This window comes from Electrophorus electricus, chromosome 20, assembly GCF_013358815.1.
Source record: "Electrophorus electricus isolate fEleEle1 chromosome 20, fEleEle1.pri, whole genome shotgun sequence".
NCBI lineage: Eukaryota > Metazoa > Chordata > Actinopteri > Gymnotiformes > Gymnotidae > Electrophorus > Electrophorus electricus.
Genome location: NC_049554.1, coordinates 1,157,501 through 1,175,289, shown reverse-complemented (window position 1 = coordinate 1,175,289; position 17,789 = coordinate 1,157,501). Strand labels below are relative to the sequence as shown.

The window sequence follows — 17,789 nt, the reverse complement described above, 5'->3', positions numbered from 1 at the left end:
TAATTTAGCAGTGCTTTTTCTAGGCAGGCAACTACTTTAAACTGTTTCTGAACTTCCCAGCTTTCCAGCTTCCGGAAGTTTCCTGCACATGCAGACAGCTGTTCATGTTTGCTATAGTTTTTTCCCCTTCAGTTTTTTTGGGATCTGTTCCCATTCTTGGGGGGGGGGGGGGGGGGGGGGGATAATCGGACAGTGCCAAAGGCAATATGACTGGTCTGAGAGTACAGAGAAAGCCTTGTTTTATAACTCAAACCAGACTCTTAGTGCTGAGACCAGACTCTTAGTGCTGTTTCAGATCCTCTTAGTCCAGCCCCCTTTATGATTTGACCCCCATGCGAGAACCTCACTGTCCACTAATATCTCATTATTTACAGTTGTTAGCAGTTTATAAGTTTCCCCTTTAAATTGGTATGTTCTGTATCTGTTGATCTTTTTGGCAATTAGATTGTTCATAAACTGAAAAATGTTCAGGAAGTGTTCCTGGTACGTGGAAAGTGAGGAAAGCGATACCATGCGGAACCACTGCAGTGTTGGAGCTGTTTCCACTCGGGACTGTTATTGTGCATTATGTGATAAGATTTAAGATTACCTTTGGCATTGTCAGACGGCAATTATGTCAAAACAAGACCTTTCTTGTTGCTGTCAAGCCATAGAGATTTGCGTTTTATTCACCTCTTTGTAGGTAAGTTTGATTTCGTGCACGTCGAAGATAATATTTTATATCTGGCGTTAGCTAGTCGTAACGTTAAACAAGCTGACCTTAGCTAACTAGCTAGGATTGCTATAGTTAGCTAGGTTAGCTAAGGTGCTAAAGCAATGCTCATCCTTTCCACTGATTTTGCTTTGTAGCTAGCTAGCTAGGTTTTCGTATGTATGTTTTGCTAGTTGTGTTAATTACCTCTTAAACAGTTTTAGACCGGATAAAACATCACATACCACTTGCAAATAAGATTGAAAATTCTTTTTTTTTTTGTATGTTAGACATCCATGAAAATGAACTTCTTTCGTAATCGTCTGGTCGTACTTGGACTGGTGCTGCTTGCCACGGTCCTCCTGTACCTTCTGCTGCCTTCCATAAGGCAAGGCAGCATGGAGCCGTCCCTGTACATCCAGAGGATGGGTCTGGGGCCTTCCCCGCCGCCTCCGCCCGCGGCGTCTGTCAATATCACGGTACGCACTGGACAAATACCCAGTGATCCACCTCTGTTCTTCAGGGAGGCTTTGCCAGTCGATTCCGCCGGGAGGCAAACACTCCCGAGGTGAGACCGCTTTACTTCAGGGTTATTGCAGATTTTTACTTCAGGAACTTTGCATTTCTTTGCCAATGTATTAAGAGCTGTGTTATGTTGATTTATTTTGAGCGTCCTGCTGTTCCTCTGTCAGGCTGCAGGTTGTCCTCCTTCACGGCCAGGCCTTCACCTCAAAGACTTGGGAAGAGCTGAGCACGCTAAGCGTCCTTGCAGCCAATGGATATCAGGCCATCGCCATGGACCTTCCAGGTAGGAAGCACGTTTAAAGGAATTAGCGAAGTTTTTATTATAGTTGGCTTACATGGCAGCTTCACTGACAAACCTCCAGATGTGTCAAATGTATTACATTACAAGCACAGTTATTCTGTATGAAATAATATGAACTCTGTCTAAACAGTGTTGCTTTGCTGAACACACTTCTATCCTGATTTTCACTGTTTAATTTGTCACCTCTTGTAATATTTTCTCTTTCCCTGCCTCCCTCTTCCCCCAGGATTCGGTAAATCTCCCGCCTCAGAGACCGTGAAGACGGACCAGAGCCGCGTGGATCTGCTGAGACGGTTTTTGGAAGCTCTGGGTGTGCGGGCCCCCGTGCTGCTTTCTCCGTCCATGAGCGGCCACTACGCCCTGCCCTTCCTCCAGAGACACAGCGACCAGCTGCGCGCCTTTGTACCCATCGCCCCTGTGGCCACTCGCACCCTCACCACCCAGGAGTACCAGAACATCCAGGTGATGTAAGAGTTGGTGTATACAAGAGCGCGCGTGTGGGAGTGAGCGTGTGGGAATGAATGAATGAGTGTGTTTGAGTGAGTGAGTGAGTGTTTGAATGAGCTTGGGGGATGTGTGTGGGTGTGTGCATATTCCAGGTTGGGTAGAATATGTATTTATGTAACAAATGGTAACCAATTCACCTATTTTGTGTTGGACAAAAAATGTAAATAATTTAGTTTTGACTTGCAGGGCCTGGTATAATAATCCTGTATCTTCTTGTTTGTGTGCTGGGAGGTAGACCCCGACTCTGATTGTATATGGGGAGCTGGACACAAACTTGGGTGCTCAGTCTCTGAAGAACCTACAGCACCTTCCACGGCACACAGTTGTCAGACTGGCTGGAGCCCGTCACGCCTGCTACATGGACAAGCCCCGAGAGTTCCACCAGGCCCTGCTGGACTTCCTTGGCAAACTCGACTGAGGGAGAGAGAAAGGGAGGGGTGGGGGTGTGTGAAGTGGCTTATGAAGGCTGAGGTGGGAGGATTTGAAGGAGAGAAAGACAGCCTGCATGGAAGAAACAGGACACATGACTGTGCAGTCTCTGTGCTGCGCTATTTTTAAGTGTATCTGTGCACCGGAACGCTGTGCCACTGGTAGATGGTTTGCATCTGCGGAAGGGATTAGTTGCTGAAACATCCTTTCATGATTGAGGTCATTCCATATCTCAAGCTGTTACATGTCAGTTTAAAAAGCATTTTTGCTGTCTGGGACTGAACAAACCACAGAGACCTGTTAGTTTGTGACACAGTTAATGCTGTTATCTGATATGTGGGGATCTCTTGATTATTAATGATTTGCATGTAAAACAAACCTAGTGAGCTTTCTTCAACTCTCACTCTGCTTAAGGTTACCATTTCGCTTAGTCACTTCCTTGTTTCAAGCCGATTTGCATCATGAGCAGAAAAGGCTGTTTTATGAGAATCCGAATAATAAGACAAAAGGCTTAAAACCTTTTAGTTGTGATTATAGAGCGTACAGAGGTGCAGGTTCCACTCCTGAACAGTGGTTGGTCCTGCTTCAGAGGTCATTTCCAATCCTAATTTATGGGTTGATCCAGTGTGTGATCCAGTTTACTGGGATCTACAGATGCATATGAATGTTAAAGGCAGTTGTACTAGTTGGGAGCACACTCTTCCAGAGGCATCAAATTGTCTCTCCACTGTTTGGACGCAATATTTAATTTAGCTAATTGCCGAGCTCTTATACAGGTGATCTGGATGTGTTGAAGCATTGTAAGCACTACATGCCGTAGTGGCCTGATTGGTTTCCCTGCTCTTTAAACTTTTGAGGCTGCCGTCACGCCATCGTGAGGCATCACCAGATCATTGCATGCAGATATATATGATTTTTTTTTTTTATTGCTGTTTTTTTCCCAAAAAGATTTTAACATCAAAAGAATTCTGCAACTCTTGTCTTTTTCTTGTTAGATGCACCTTACACTACGTCAAGAGATATTTATTTTCCACGAGTGCTTTTTCCCATTGAAATGTGTGTGTATATATAGTGTATAGTATGTGTGTACGTTATGGTGTGCTTCTAATCTGAAGTTCATAAATACTTTAGTTCAGAAACAATGAACTGCTGAAATAGAACTGAATAAAATGCCAACCAGAAGGGGTTGATCACTTGTTACTAAAGACTTAAATGGAAAATAAAGTAATAAAATAGCGATATTTACGTCTCATTGGTCGTGTTATGCGATCGTTCCCAGTGCACTCGATGTTGCCGATCGGCGACTCGATGGTCGACTACAGTGACTAGTTGCTACATGATCTCGGTTATTAAATAACGACGAAGTTTGGGATTGGCACACTGGAGTAAAGGTAATATAGCCAGCTAGCAAATTCCCTTTAAGTGCGTATTTCGTGCGTCGTGATCTATGAGGAGGCACAGAGGCTTTATTCCGTGTCTGTTCAGATCTTGAAAATCGCATTGGTGATCGCAACAGTAGTTGACTCCAAGCAGGTAAATTCGCTTTGCGGTGGTGCAGCTAGATATGCGCTTTTGCGACCTTTTCTAGAAATGCTTTTTTTGCTGTTGTAAATCCATATAATGACCTTCACTGCCACCCAACCGGAAATCGATTTTAACACCATTAGGAAAGTCACACCAGCATCACTGCCTCAGGCTTCCTATGTAAGCGGGCTAACATACAGCTGCAGGTATCCGCTTGTATTTGTGCTGAGCTCCGCGCTCGCCTCCTGTCGCGTTGCCACTACATGGACAGCAGAACTACTTTCTAGATCAGTATTCCGCTTGTTCATGGGTCCCCGTCTGCATGTTAATTTTTTCCGAACAATGCAAAAAGAAAATGTTTTCATGTAGCTAGCTCTCAGTCATTTTTATTTGATGTGATGTAGCATAGCTCATAAATTTGCATATTATCCGCAGTTATTTAAACGTTTACGTATGCTTAAAATTCTGCAGTGTAAGGGACACAATCAAGTAGGAAGAGAGACTGACTGAAGGGACTTGTAGTGTTTGCATGAAGTGTTTGTTGGCCTGCGGTGAACGGAACCTAACGAAGTGCTGACACAGTAACATGGTTACTTTAAAACTCAGCTGCGTGGTTCTTCGGGATACTGGCTAATAATTCATCCCCGTTTCCTTTAGGACAGAGAGAGAGTATGTTGCCCGATCAGGATGGTCCAAGTGGCGTAGGAGGGAGCCAGGACAGCAGGGAGACAGGCGAGGACCCCTCCGTTTCTCTGTTCAGGGAGTACCTCCGTCTGAAGACCGTCCACCCGGAACCAGACTACGGTACCTGAAGCATGCGGCATTCTTCTCTTTCGAGCTGAATCATCGCATATACATTAGTCCTTAAACTACTGAATGTCCTTGAGCAACTGTCGTTAAGCTTGTACATCTATTTCTGACATTTGAACTGAAGTCCTTACAACAAATGACAGGATTACTTTTAGTTGTCACTGGTCACAGATAACAAACAGACAGTTGTCCTGTTAGACGTTTTAATAAGTCACTAATTACTTCTATTAAGAATCAAGCTGTTGGGGCCAAACTTGTACTGCATGTAAGAGTATTACTTTTGTTCTCAGATAATTTTTCATCTTAAATCAATCTTAATATTTTCCCTACATGTAATTAACTGACTAAAGTAACAGATGACCTTGCTTCGGATAAGTGTGATTTTGCTGGTGAGTTAAGATGAGATTGGCATGAAGCTAAGTTATGTTTTGGCATGTTAATTTGACAATGCTGCCTGGAATGATCTTTGCATTGCCTCTAGTTTGTCATACCTTTGCTCTCTCTCTCTGTGTGTGTGTTTGCAGATGCTGCTCTCACGTTTCTCAGCAGGATGTCTGTGGAGCTTGGTTTGCCAATGAAGAAAGTGGAGGTACAGTAGCTCATTATCAGTGGGATAGGAAGGCTTTTAAAAAAATGCATTAGGAGTATTTTATGAGTGAGATGAGAATTGATTAGAACAAAATAATTAGTCTTTTCTCCCCACCTCAACTCCCCTATACTCTCTCTCTCTCTCTCTCTCTCTCGCGCCCCTTTCACAGGTGTGTTCCGGTAGAGTAGTGGCCATTATTACATGGACAGGCACAAATCCAGCTCTGAAATCTATCCTCCTCAATTCTCACACTGACGTAGTCCCTGTCTATCCGGTACTGGACCGCACTAACACTGCATGCACAAACATCAGACCCAAATGCCCCAAAGCCAGTTCTTCCTAGTGAACTAACTTACTTGGCATAAGCGATTACAAAAGCCCTAAAGGAAGCCAATTTAAAAGTATGAGCCTAGTTGATGGACTGGGCAGTTTGGAATACAAAGGGCAAACATGTTCTGAAAATAATTTTGTACCAAAGCTACCCCGTCCCCTCAGCCTGCTGCCACATGTTTTCTTGTTTTCTAGTTCTAGTTCAACTTGTGGCAGGTTTTTAGATGATCCCAGTTCAGTCTCTGTGAACCCTGTTACCTTTGATAACTGTTCCTGTTCCTATGACCTGCCCTGACAGGATTGCTGGAAGCATGATCCATTTGCAGCTGTGAAGGACGTGGATGGGAACATCTATGGTCGAGGAGCTCAGGACATGAAATGCGTCACCATCCAGTGAGTCCTGCTCTACAACAGTGTTTCAGGCCTATGTAATTAAAAGCACAGTTCTCCAGTATGTGTACAAAGTATATGAACCATTATGTAAAATCCATTAAAGTGTCATGGTTTCTGATATTGCTACATGAAATGATTTTAGCTGTTGGATACTGTTGCTTTGAACGTTCCCAGTTGTAATTCACCTCATTGAAGTTGCAAGGGAATTATTAAGATTTTCACGAGCTGAATCAGATGTGGTAGACCTGTGAGAATGCTAAACAGCACACAGAGCTTTCAAAACTGGGATTAAAGATTACTGTATTGAGAGAGTTGCAAAGACGGTGTGTATTGACATTTTTTTCAAATATATTTGTGTGGTCTTTGGTCAGGTATATCGAAGCCATTCGCCGTTTAAAGGCTGCAGGGAAGACATTTGCACGCACCATTCACATGATGTTTGTCCCAGGTAAGAAACTGAACTTTAACACACATGTAAGTGTTGTTTTTACAAGAGCACACATCAGCATACTCACAGAGCATTTCGTCACTTTCTCTGGGTACTTTTAAACTGTCCAGAGTCCACTGTTATTCTTTGTCATTGTAAGTAACACATTATAATATCTTATTGTATAATAAAGTATTTAAAGTATGGTGTATATATGATGTATAGTAGCATACTTTTACTATGTTGCTGGTGACAATCTCAGGCTCCAGAGACAGTTAAGAGAATTAAGGACCTAGGTTAAGACCTAGATTAATCAGTCTACAAAAAGATTTACAATGAAGAGTCTCTCTTGACAGCATTATTTTGTTCAGATGTGAAAAGTTTAGCCTACCATGTTAAACGGCACATTGCTCTGTGAACATGAATAATTTTTAATAGAGTGGTGGTAGCCAAATGGCATCTATGGCAATTTTTTCTTACTTATTATATATTCTAATATAATATATATTGCATATCAAGAACATGCCATGGCCTCACATTATGTAGTAAGTGTGGCATTTTTACATTTCAAATATTAAAAACCCAGATGGGAATCCAATTGTCTACAGTAAGTAAATAAATTGGTAATGCTGTAGCAGGTGCACTGGACAACTAAGAATACAAATCCAGCATATTAGCCAAAAACCAGCAAAGAGGGCAAGTCTTAGTATGTCAGAATCTGTGAGACTCATATGGCACTATGGGGACATTAACAAAAAATACTTGAAGGCGAAAGCTAGATGGAAGTACTGTGTGTATCCTCCATAGGCCTAAATGTTGAACTGCAGGTGTCTTGTTTTTGTAACTTTGCTATGTCTCTCTTTTTTTTTTTTGGGTTGTTGTTGTAAACTTTTTATTTTTAAAAAGTTTGTAAATTGTTTTTTTTTTTCTTGTATTTGTCTTGGCTGCCCTATTTTAGGAAATATAGACCATTCTTTCTATGGAAGACTTTTTCATATTGTCTAATGACTAAAGTATGTGATATATTCAACTTTGTGATTAGTATAAAATATGTTAATCATTAACATCAGCTATATAAGTTATGTTATACAGCTGATTATATACACATGTTGTTTGGCTATGCATCATATAATGAGGTCACTCAATGGCTCTGATTGGAGTCTCTCAAGTTTTTCCTATTATCAAGTGTTAAGATCTGGTGCAACATGGTGGAGGTACTGGCAAAATTATTTTATTTATTTTTTGCTCTGTTACAATACCTGTCCTAGTGGACCAAGTTATGATTCTGATTTAAGAGCAAGTTTCTGCATGTCAGTCGGATGACTGAACATAAAACAAAAACTGATTGATGTTTCAGATGAAGAGGTTGGAGGTCACAAAGGAATGGAGTCATTTATAAAGCACCCTGAGTTTCAGAAGCTCAATGTAGGCTTTGCCCTGGATGAAGGTAATCATATGAACCCGCCCCCGCCCAAGAAACTATCATTAGACTACACTGGTTTGCTGTTTCCCAGGCCAGGCCTTGAAGTTCCTGGTCAGTCCCATGTATTGGCTGTTCCCATACCTTATCCAACCAATTAACTACTTTGCTGGGAGCTGCTGATCCTGGGATGTAGGGCAGAGCGAGAATGTCAGGAATGCTGAGGACGTGTTGGGAGACACTGCTGTAATACAGACTTACTTCAACCTCCGAAGCTGGTGCATCTTATTCACAGACATATGGTCAGTTGTTGTCAGGGGTTGCAAACTCCAGTCCCAGAGACCATGCATTGTTTCAACTCGGCAGGGAATTAAACAGTAAAAGACTAGGATATGCTGGAGCAGGAAGAACAGGAAACTCTGGTTACACCAGTGTGGCCACAAGAGAAGGGATGGGACAAAAAATGAATAATTTGATATGTTTATCAGTGAGCTGCATCAGCTGAAAGCTTTAATCAGTGTGTTATACCAATAGTCACATGCCTTAACATCTCTTACCAAAGGTTTTGAAATGCACAGCAATTTAAAAACCCTCACTTATCTGACTTTACATGTTTTAGTAAAGTCAGATAAGTGAGGGCTGTTAAATTGCCAGACTCTCCACTGATAGATTTCAGCATATTGCAGAACTGAAAAGTAATATTTAATGTGGAATTTATTCAGTCCAAGAACAAGTTTAAATTGATAATCTGATGAGTCATTGCATTAGCCCACAATGTGGGTGTAAATGTTTCATTTAAGATTCATTTAGAACCTTGCAATAGTGCATGGGTGATCATAAAGATTGTTTTACTGGTGCATTTGCCAGCTGGTCCAATATGAAGCACTTCTACAGGCTGTACAGCTGTTTGGCTCAGAATAAATCAATCAGTCTATTTTTATATAGCACGTTTCTAGGGTGAAGCTAAACAAAGTGCTTCACAATAAAATAAAACATTAAATCAGGACATCAGCACTTTAGTTCAGCGACAGCCAGGAGCTTCTGCTTAGAGGACCTCAGTGATCTGCGACTTGTATGGGAGACTAAAAGTTAACGATCGTGTTCAGGAACAGTACACCCCTTAAGCATATGTTTATAAAATGTGCAATTTCTACAGGATTTGTTTGTGTGTGTTCGTGTGTGTGTGTGTGTTCGGGTAGGTCTTGCCAATCCTACTGAAGATTTCACTGTGTTCTACGGAGAGAGAAACCCCTGGTGTAAGAGTTTTAATCTCATCTAGTCCAATTTAGTGTCTTGAATCTTACACTGCTTGTATTAATCAGCAGTTACTGAGTGAACCTGTGTCTGTGTGTGTGTGTTCGTAAACTTTATAAACTGTGGACTGTGTCCTCTCATGCACTATTGTGTACCTCCTGTAGGGGTCACCATTCGCTGTCCAGGTAGTCCAGGCCATGGCTCCAGGTTTGTTGAGAACACAGCCGCAGAAAAGCTGGTGAGTAACATTAGATCTCGACTGCCTGTTTGTCCTTAACTATTCTGAGCCAGTTGACTAATTTTCTGCTGTTTCCTTCTGATCTCTTTTCCAGCGCAGGGTCATCAACTCATTTCTGGACTTTAGGGAGAAAGAGAAACATCGGTAGGAGAGCTGATCAAATTAACGTGATTAATCATCTGTTTTGTTTTTTTTTTTTTATTTGTCCACATTGAAAAGTCTCATTATCAGGTTGGACATGAGTGAGTGTTTCACGCTCGGTGATGTCACCACTGTTAATATGACGATGGTGAATGGAGGCGTGGCTTACAATGTAGTGCCTGCTGAGATGGATGTCAGCTTTGACCTAAGAATTCCACCCACTGTCAATCTACAGGTGTGTGTGTGTGTGTGTGTGTGAGAATTCCACCCACTGTCAATCTACAGGTGTGTGTGTGTGTGTGTGTGTGTGTGTGTGTGTGTGTGTGTGTGTGTGAATTCCACCCACTGTCAATCTACAGGTGTGTGTGTGTGTGTGTGTGTGTGTGAGAATTCCACCCACTGTCAATCTACAGGTGTGTGTGTGTGTGTGTGTGTGTGTGTGTGTGTGTGTGTGTGTGTGTGTGTGTGTGAATTCCACCCACTGTCAATCTACAGGTGTGTGTGTGTGTGTGTGTGTGTGAATTCCACCCACTGTCAATCTACAGGTGTGTGTGTGTGTGTGTGTGAATTCCACCCACTGTCAATCTACAGGTGTGTGTGTGTGTGTGTGTGTGAATTCCACCCACTGTCAATCTACAGGTGTGTGTGTGTGTGTGTGTGTGAATTCCACCCACTGTCAATCTACAGGTGTGTGTGTGTGTGTGTGTGTGTGTGAATTCCACCCATTGTCAATCTACAGGTGTGTGTGTGTGTGTGTGTGTGTGTGTGTGTGTGTGTGTGTGTGTGTGTGTGAATTCCACCCACTGTCAATCTACAGGTGTGTGTGTGTGTGTGTGTGAATTCCACCCACTGTCAATCTACAGGTGTGTGTGTGTGTGAATTCCACCCACTGTCAATCTACAGGTGTGTGTGTGTGTGTGAATTCCACCCACTGTCAATCTACAGGTGTGTGTGTGTGTGTGTGTGAATTCCACCCACTGTCAATCTACAGGTGTGTGTGTGTGTGTGTGTGTGTGTGTGTGTGTGTGTGTGTGTGTGTGTGAATTCCACCCACTGTCAATCTACAGGTGTGTGTGTGTGTGTGTGTGTGTGTGTGTGTGTGTGTGTGTGTGTGTGAATTCCACCCATTGTCAATCTACAGGTGTGTGTGTGTGTGTGTGTGTGTGTGAATTCCACCCACTGTCAATCTACAGGTGTGTGTGTGTGTGTGTGTGTGTGTGTGTGTGAATTCCACCCACTGTCAATCTACAGGTGTGTGTGTGTGTGTGTGTGTGAATTCCACCCACTGTCAATCTACAGGTGTGTGTGTGTGTGTGTGTGTGTGTGTGAATTCCACCCACTGTCAATCTACGTGTGTGTGTGGACTCATTCCTGATTCTCAGTTCTGAACAGTTCAGTATTTTCACCCCTGATTCCAACTCAAGCAGGACTTGATTTAATACACACCATGAGTCAATAATCAGAGGGACCATGTGTTCTAAATTTTAAATCAGGGGAAAACATTCATGGATGCAGTGTATTGATCTTTCAGTTCCAGTTTGATAGCCCTAGTTTAGCGTTTTATCTGCTGTAGCAAGCCTGATTTAGCTCTTCAGCCTTGTCAAGCTTTTCCTGAGCTTGGGTGCATTACGGTCGAGTAAACGCTCACCTGGGTGGACTGCAGCTGGGTTCTAAACGAGGTGTCCATCTGCATCTGCAGGAGTTTGAGGAGCAGATTGAGGCATGGTGTAAAGAGGCAGGGGAGGATGTTTCATATAACTTTGCGCAGGTCTGTGAAGTCTCCACTAGCCACCGTCTATTTTTTTCAGATGGTAAATACTTATTAAAGAATGATCCCAGTTGAGTGAAATGGTGATTTTTGTTTTCCTTCTTCCCTACCAGAAATTTATGCACCAGAACACCACATCCACCGAGGACAGTGACCCCTGGTGGAGAGCTTTTAGTTCCACCTGCAAAGCCATGTAAGAAATTCACCCGTTTGCTCACTGTAATTGCATCAAATAGTCTCGCAGTGGAACCAAATAAAGCCACTGGCTTCATTCTGTAAGAAACATGACCATCCTGCCTCAGACAGAATAACGGTAATGTGGCCTCTGACCATGCTGGAGCTGAAACGCTCTCTGTCTCTCATGAACAGGAGCATGACGTTGAAGAAGGAGATTTTCCCAGCGGCCACAGACAGCCGCTTCATCAGAGCAGTGAGAGTCTTCTGACTAACTCATTTCATTACTTTAGGGTTCGGCAAACTAGACGAGTTACTGACTAAGACCCAGAGACATTTTTATTCTGTCAGTTATATGCCTGAGGGATCTGGAAACGTGTGTGTGTGTGTGTGTGATAGTGTGTGTGTGTGGGGGCGGGAGTGTGTGTGTGTGTGTGTGTGGGTGTGTGTGTGTGTGTGTGTGTGTGTGTGTGTGATCTGTAAGACACATTCTATGTGCTTTATGCATACCCTATCCACCTAATACAGTGTTTAAGTGGATGTGCAGTAATGCATTAATTTGTCTGATTTGCTACCATGTAAAGGTCAACATGTATTATGCTCAAAGTGCAGATACACTACATGTAAATATGTACCGAGATGTCCCACAACATGACCAGCGGCTCATTTCCTGTGTGGTGGTTGTAGGTGGGGCTGCCAGCCATTGGTTTCTCCCCGATGAACCTCACTCCCATTCTGCTGCACGACCACAATGAGTTCCTCAACGAACAAGTCTTCTTGCGAGGCATTGATGTGTACGAGAGACTGGTGCCTGTTCTCGCTTGCATGCCTCCCCTGACCATTGAGGGCTAGGTACCCACCCCTCTGACTTTGGATCATTGTCCTGCCCTCCTATTCTCCCTGCCATGCTTTTAGCCACTCTGCAGTGGCTCCTCTACTCTTCTTCATTTTGCTCACTTCATCTGTTTAAAAACCGTGCTGTTTTTCGCACTTTTAAATATTGCTTCTAAACTTTTCACGCAAGCTTTAGAAAAGCATCTCTACACCAAAGAACGGAAGGAACCCACTTAAGAGACTTCAGCTTGGTGTGTGCTTGTAAAACAGTAACTCAGGATTTGCTTTTTAAACCATCAAATAACCTCAACACACACCAAGTTTGCTGTAGCTTCAGCAAGATATTTTACTCAAGTTATCATCGTTAAGAACTTCATCTAAATGTCTAAGTGAGCGACAGTAAAACTACGCTCTGTTAGCGAGCGTGTTCGTGACATTAGCGAAGGCTGCTGACAACTTGAGAACGTAACACTGTGCTTTGCCAAATTATGTTTTCGGTCACATGTAATCTGTTTGATTTATAATATGAAAACGTAATTTATAATACATATCATGGGACTGATTTTATAAAATTGTTTAAAATATTTCGATGGTGCTGGTTCAGAAAATTTTTCATTTTCCTTTTAAAGTTGTTCTGTGGAAAGTGTAAATAAACTAATGCAATATGACCACTAGGGGTCAGACGTGTCCTCTGCGATTAAAGCTCATCCATACGTAAATATGAAGTTTTATGTCCTGTGTCCGAATTTACACTAAGCCTAATGAATATGTTGACTATGTACGAATGTTGATCTAAAACCAAATACTATATGGAAATCTTTGAGTAAGAACTATTTTTTGCCTATAATGTTGGAATGACCAGGGCTATAAATGATCAGTGTGGAAGTTGTTCGAGTACAGTAATCTTTTCTAGAAGCCTTTTCCACATTGTTAGGAATTTGAGATTTTGGTCCTGAAAATCAAGACACCTATGTCCTTCTGTTGTTTACACCTTAACAAACTTGAACCTGTAAAGTACTCTTGGGAGTAACTGACAAGTGTTCATAGAACAATAGCAAGTTTTCCTTATCCTGTGTCTGGTTACACAGATATTTTTACCTGACATGTAGAGGCAGCTGATCTGGGATATATTTCCTCTGTAAGTTTATTAGAATGAGGCAGGTGACACCTGATTTTAGGTTGGCACAATCAGCCCAGTGCCTAGTAGCTCAGCTCTGGAGTGGTTAACATGCCTTACTCTGCTCATTAGGTAATTAGGAAGAAGGAAAAGTACAAAAAGGTGCATTGCACTGAGTGGCAGGATGGGAACACACCACTGAGAGTGCCTTTTACCCCATAACGCAGAAGCTTAGTATGTTAAAACAAATGCAGCTGACAAGCTTGGTACGTTAAAAAAATGCATCTGACAGATTATTCTGCAACCTTCTATATGTGGCTTCAGTGAACAGAACCTAAATAGAGAGTGTCTCTCTCTCTCTCTCTCTCTCTGTGCCTGTGTCCTGTCTCACCCCTGGAGTGATTCTGCTGTGCAGCAGCTGAGAGCTATAAGGTCAGGTTCATTAGTCCTGGTGAAGCCCTCTGGGAAGAGAGGAAATAAAAACCCCAAGAGGTCACAAGTAGAGGAGGCTTAGAAAGAGAATTATGAGGTGCAGGTACAGTGATGGTCACAGAATTTAAATGAGGATAAAAATGGTGGGATATGAGGTGTTGAGATTCCAGAATCTTGGGAGTCTCTTAGTCCTGCAGTCCTGCTCCCATTGACTTCCTGGCATTAACTCAAGCGAGGCGTGTGCTGTTATTACACAGTATAACTATCGCTGTCTTTTGCGCCTCATTTGAAACATTAACGACCCTCTAAAGCAGATGACGTTTTATGGCATGTAGTTAGCTTGATGTGAGGCTGAGGAAGGTGCCAACAGGAAGTGGTTGCAGCAGACATTGTGCTGCATGCCGCTGTAAAAATGCATGATGCGGTAATACGGAGACAAAGACTGCTGAGAGCAGTAGCTGGCTTAATGGGAGAAACGTGTGTGGGAGAGAGAGACGGTGTGCAAGGAACAACAGATAAATGGTGTTTGTGTGTTTCTGTGAGAGACAAGACTGTGTGTGTTGGAGGTCCCCTCCTGTAGTTCACAGCATGACCAGAGAGTTGGTAATTAGGCTGTACAGTTCAGGCCATGGCAGCTGAATTACAGGCTGCTGTGCTGTCAAAGAGTGTGTGTCTGTGTCTTTGTGTGTGTGTCAGATGGGGAGGGGAGGGGGGGGTATGCATTAAAGATAGAAAAAGAGATATAGTGTGTGAGTGAATTATGGATTGAGGGAGAGGGCCTGTGTGTGTGTGTGTGTGTCTGTGTGTGTTTGCACACATGTGCTGAATGGCCTGTCCTGCATAGCCAGCAGCTTGCTATTCTTGCTAATCCTGCAGAGGCTGCTGTCAAATTCCAGCACATTACAGCTGCACAGTGCTCAGCACTGCAAGCACCTCTCCTAACAGGACTACTGCTCCAATGCTTCCAGACTACAGCCAAACACTGTCTTCAGGGAGACAAACACTGTGAGAGGGAGAGAAAGAGTGCACACCTTATCAGTAGGTGTGTACTATAATACAGTGGTTCAATATCCCTTGCCCTGCCTGTTGTTGCATTGTACTTGCTTTAACACAGAGGTTTTCAGCTCAGGTCCTGAGGCCCTCTGGTCCCGTGCTGTTTAAAGGTCTCCCTGTTCTGACACCCGTTTTCCATGCTAACGTCCAACAACCTGCATCAGGGAAAAAAAGGCAAAAACTGTAATGCAGCAGGGCCTGCTTTCACACCTTGTTTAACACTCCAGGTAATTACAAACCCTTCCCAAGCAAAGCATGGTGTATCATAATGGTGTGCAGTGCATGCTGGGACTGAAGAGCAAGGCTGCAGTATCCTGTCTGCACGCGACAGCTGGAGCCCAGAGTGACTCCCTCACAGCAGGTGGAATGCACTCAGTCGTTCTACCTCTCCTGGCATGGAAGGTCAGACGAGGCACTAACGATGCCCAGCGCGTGGCCTCGGATCCCAGCAGGCACAGGTGCTTCCATAAATGTAGAAGTTGTTCTTGTTGGGAGTGTCTGCATCATTATCATTAGTTGCATTTATATAGCACCTTTCTGAAACCCAAGGACGTTTTACACATATCTTTTTTTTAATTTAATTTAATTTTTTTTTACACACACACACACACACACACACACACACACACACACACACACCTGATGAGAAGCAGCAATTTTGCACACAGCAAACTCTAAATCAGAAACCACAACACCATACTCTAATTTTGCACACAGCAAACTAAATCAGAAACCACAACACCATATATATATATATATATATATATACACACACACACACACACACACACACACACACACACACACAGTACTTTGCAAAGATTTTAGGCCAACATTAGATGTGTTGTTGTAGCAATGATAAAATGACAATATATCATTATATCATTTCACATTCTCTTTATTAGCATACAACCAGAAAATCCAGGATATTTATATGTAATATTAAAAAACCCAGCAAAATCAGAAAAAAAAACTTTTATAGGCTAGTATGACCTCCTCTTAAACTTGAGCAATAGCAAGACCCAGGATCTCTTAAACCTAAAATGGAATGAAACCTGAATGTAATGGTACCAGAAGATGACTTCTGAAAACCTCAGGCCAGTCTCCCCAAAAGTTCTAAGATATTTTTAAAAGCAAGCCATAAGAAGTCTTGCTTGCAGTTTGCCACAAGCCATGTAGGGGACACAGCAACCATGTGGAAGAAGGTGCTCTAGTCAGATGAGACCAAAGTCGAACTTTTTGGCCTAAATGCGAAACGTAATGTGTGGTGGAAAAACAAACACTGAACGTCACCCTGAACACACCATCCCCACCTATAAACATGGTGGTGGCAGCATCATGCTGTGGGGATGCTTATTTATGAATATGTAATGTACACCTATTCACTTGAGAGAAACAAATTTGAATTCAATGTAAAAAAAAAAACCATGAGGTCCACATATTTTGGGACAAAAAATATTTTAATATTTTGTTGTCGGTGTGAATAAAGGAGATCCAATTAAGTAAATCACTACTTCAGTGGTCTTTTTAACAGATACTTTCTTACTTTTACTTAAGTAATAATTTAAATGACTGCTTTTACTTCTAATTGGATAATTACTATTTTAAAGTAACAGTACATTTACTTAAGTACAGTTTTTGGCTACTCTCCCCACCTCTGCTTTGCTGCATTAGCTTGTGTATTAGAAGGAGTAGATTGTCACAGTGGACCAGGAAATGTCACTACTGTTGCTACATAGCTCTTACTGTGGTCTGGAAATAGAGGCTACTGTCACACACAACCCTTAGTCCTCCATTAACAGAGTTCTTAACTAGCTGTGGATCTAGAGTGAGGTTAGCTGCTCACTGTGTTGTGTTGAATGTATAATCTGCTGAAGAACAAAGATGACCCCAGAGCAGTGCTAGACACTAGACCCCAGGTATTACTATTATTATTATCGTGTGTGTGTGTGTGTGTGTGTGTGTGTGTGTGTGTGTGTGAGTGAGAGAGAGAGAGAGAGAGAGAGAGAGAGAGAGAGAGAGAGAGAGAGAGAGAGAGAGAGAGAGAGACAATGCAGTCCCATAATAAATGCTCCGTTACCTAACAGTTACCTAAAACACTGTACAATCTTACAGTTTACTCAAATGAATAAACACACTTGGTAATAATATTGTTACAAATCATATTGTGACATTTACCACATGAATATATAAACTTGAGGCAGAACAATGACATGCAGACAATTCATAAACCAGTGCTACTGATTCCATGTCTAGGGAGGTCACAGCACATCATGGGTTAGTGTTTTCATAACATCAACACACCCAACTCAGCCCATCAATGACTTGATAACGAACTCTGATGTTAAAGAAAAAAGAAACAAAAAACATGCAATAAATGCAAACGTGCAATACTGTCCTTAGAACTGATAACACATTTAACATTAAAATCTATCCAGACGAAACTACAGTGAACTAAAGGACTTTGTCCTGCACCTGTCTCACATGGGTGTATGATAATGGGAATAACTGTTATAATACAGAGTGAAAAGTTCCCATCTCATCATACTGACCAACTAAGGCCCACTGCATATGCATACTCAGTATTAAATCAGTATTGCGGTTTTCAGGCTTCTAAACAGTAACGTCTAAAAGTCTGAAAATGTAAAATTGTGTTACCGGAAAGCGGTTATGCTTACACATGCCTCTTCTCTTGAGGTACAAGATATATAAAATATTATAAAATATGAACGTAGCCGGGTAGATTTGTGGGCGTTTCAGCTCGAAACAGAACAGCTCGTGAGGACGCGCGGGCGAGCGAATGAGCGCGCGGGCGGCTCCGCAGTATCCTCA

The 17,789-nt window shown here is 42.4% G+C and overlaps 3 protein-coding genes across 5 annotated transcripts in view; all 3 read left to right on the top strand.

Annotated features, from left to right (window-relative positions):
• The first annotated feature begins 385 nt into the window (after nt 1-385).
• Nucleotides 386-3,694, top strand: abhd14a (abhydrolase domain containing 14A). Its single transcript, XM_027020374.2, has 5 exons — nt 386-682; nt 982-1,259; nt 1,384-1,499; nt 1,744-1,979; nt 2,260-3,694. The coding sequence occupies exons 2-5, from the start codon at nt 988-990 to the stop codon at nt 2,440-2,442; spliced, it is 807 nt and encodes a 268-aa protein (XP_026876175.2). The 5' UTR covers nt 386-682; nt 982-987; the 3' UTR covers nt 2,443-3,694.
• A 58-nt stretch (nt 3,695-3,752) lies between these two features.
• On the top strand, nt 3,753-13,080 carry LOC113583811 (aminoacylase-1A). 3 transcript variants are annotated; one of them, XM_035520367.1, is made up of 15 exons: nt 3,753-3,844; nt 4,635-4,781; nt 5,312-5,376; nt 5,546-5,650; nt 6,005-6,099; nt 6,471-6,547; nt 7,884-7,973; nt 9,146-9,202; nt 9,365-9,438; nt 9,533-9,582; nt 9,658-9,814; nt 11,279-11,347; nt 11,461-11,540; nt 11,717-11,777; nt 12,209-13,080. In XM_035520367.1, exons 2-15 carry the CDS (start codon nt 4,649-4,651, stop codon nt 12,371-12,373), a joined length of 1,278 nt encoding a protein of 425 aa, XP_035376260.1. In that variant the 5' UTR covers nt 3,753-3,844; nt 4,635-4,648; the 3' UTR covers nt 12,374-13,080. The 3 variants fall into 3 exon arrangements, with proteins under 3 accessions (XP_035376260.1, XP_026876174.1, XP_026876173.1); XM_027020373.2 differs by lacking the exon at nt 3,753-3,844 and adding an exon at nt 3,851-3,986 and having other exon boundaries at nt 9,670-9,814; XM_027020372.2 differs by lacking the exon at nt 3,753-3,844 and adding an exon at nt 3,851-3,986.
• A 4,679-nt stretch (nt 13,081-17,759) lies between these two features.
• cacna2d2b (calcium channel, voltage-dependent, alpha 2/delta subunit 2b) overlaps nt 17,760-17,789 on the top strand; it is a 34,264-nt gene continuing 34,234 nt past the window's right edge. Inside the window, exon 1 of the mRNA XM_027020387.2 lies at nt 17,760-17,789. This exon is cut by the window's right edge and continues 294 nt beyond it. The gene's annotated coding sequence lies outside the window, so the exon portion shown is untranslated.

Bases quoted from the DNA above. Each gene is read 5' to 3' on its own strand.
- abhd14a (XM_027020374.2), top strand. From the start codon at position 988: ATGAAAATGAACTTCTTTCGTAATCGTCTGGTCGTACTTGGACTGGTG. The intron at 1,500-1,743 runs GTAGGAAGCACG...CTCTTCCCCCAG, and splicing joins CATCGCCATGGACCTTCCAG to GATTCGGTAAATCTCCCGCC. The intron at 1,980-2,259 runs GTGATGTAAGAG...GCTGGGAGGTAG, and splicing joins AGGAGTACCAGAACATCCAG to ACCCCGACTCTGATTGTATA.
- LOC113583811 (XM_035520367.1), top strand. From the start codon at position 4,649: ATGTTGCCCGATCAGGATGGTCCAAGTGGCGTAGGAGGGAGCCAGGAC. The intron at 7,974-9,145 runs GTAATCATATGA...GTGTTCGGGTAG, and splicing joins AGGCTTTGCCCTGGATGAAG to GTCTTGCCAATCCTACTGAA. The intron at 11,778-12,208 runs GTGAGAGTCTTC...TGGTGGTTGTAG, and splicing joins ACAGCCGCTTCATCAGAGCA to GTGGGGCTGCCAGCCATTGG.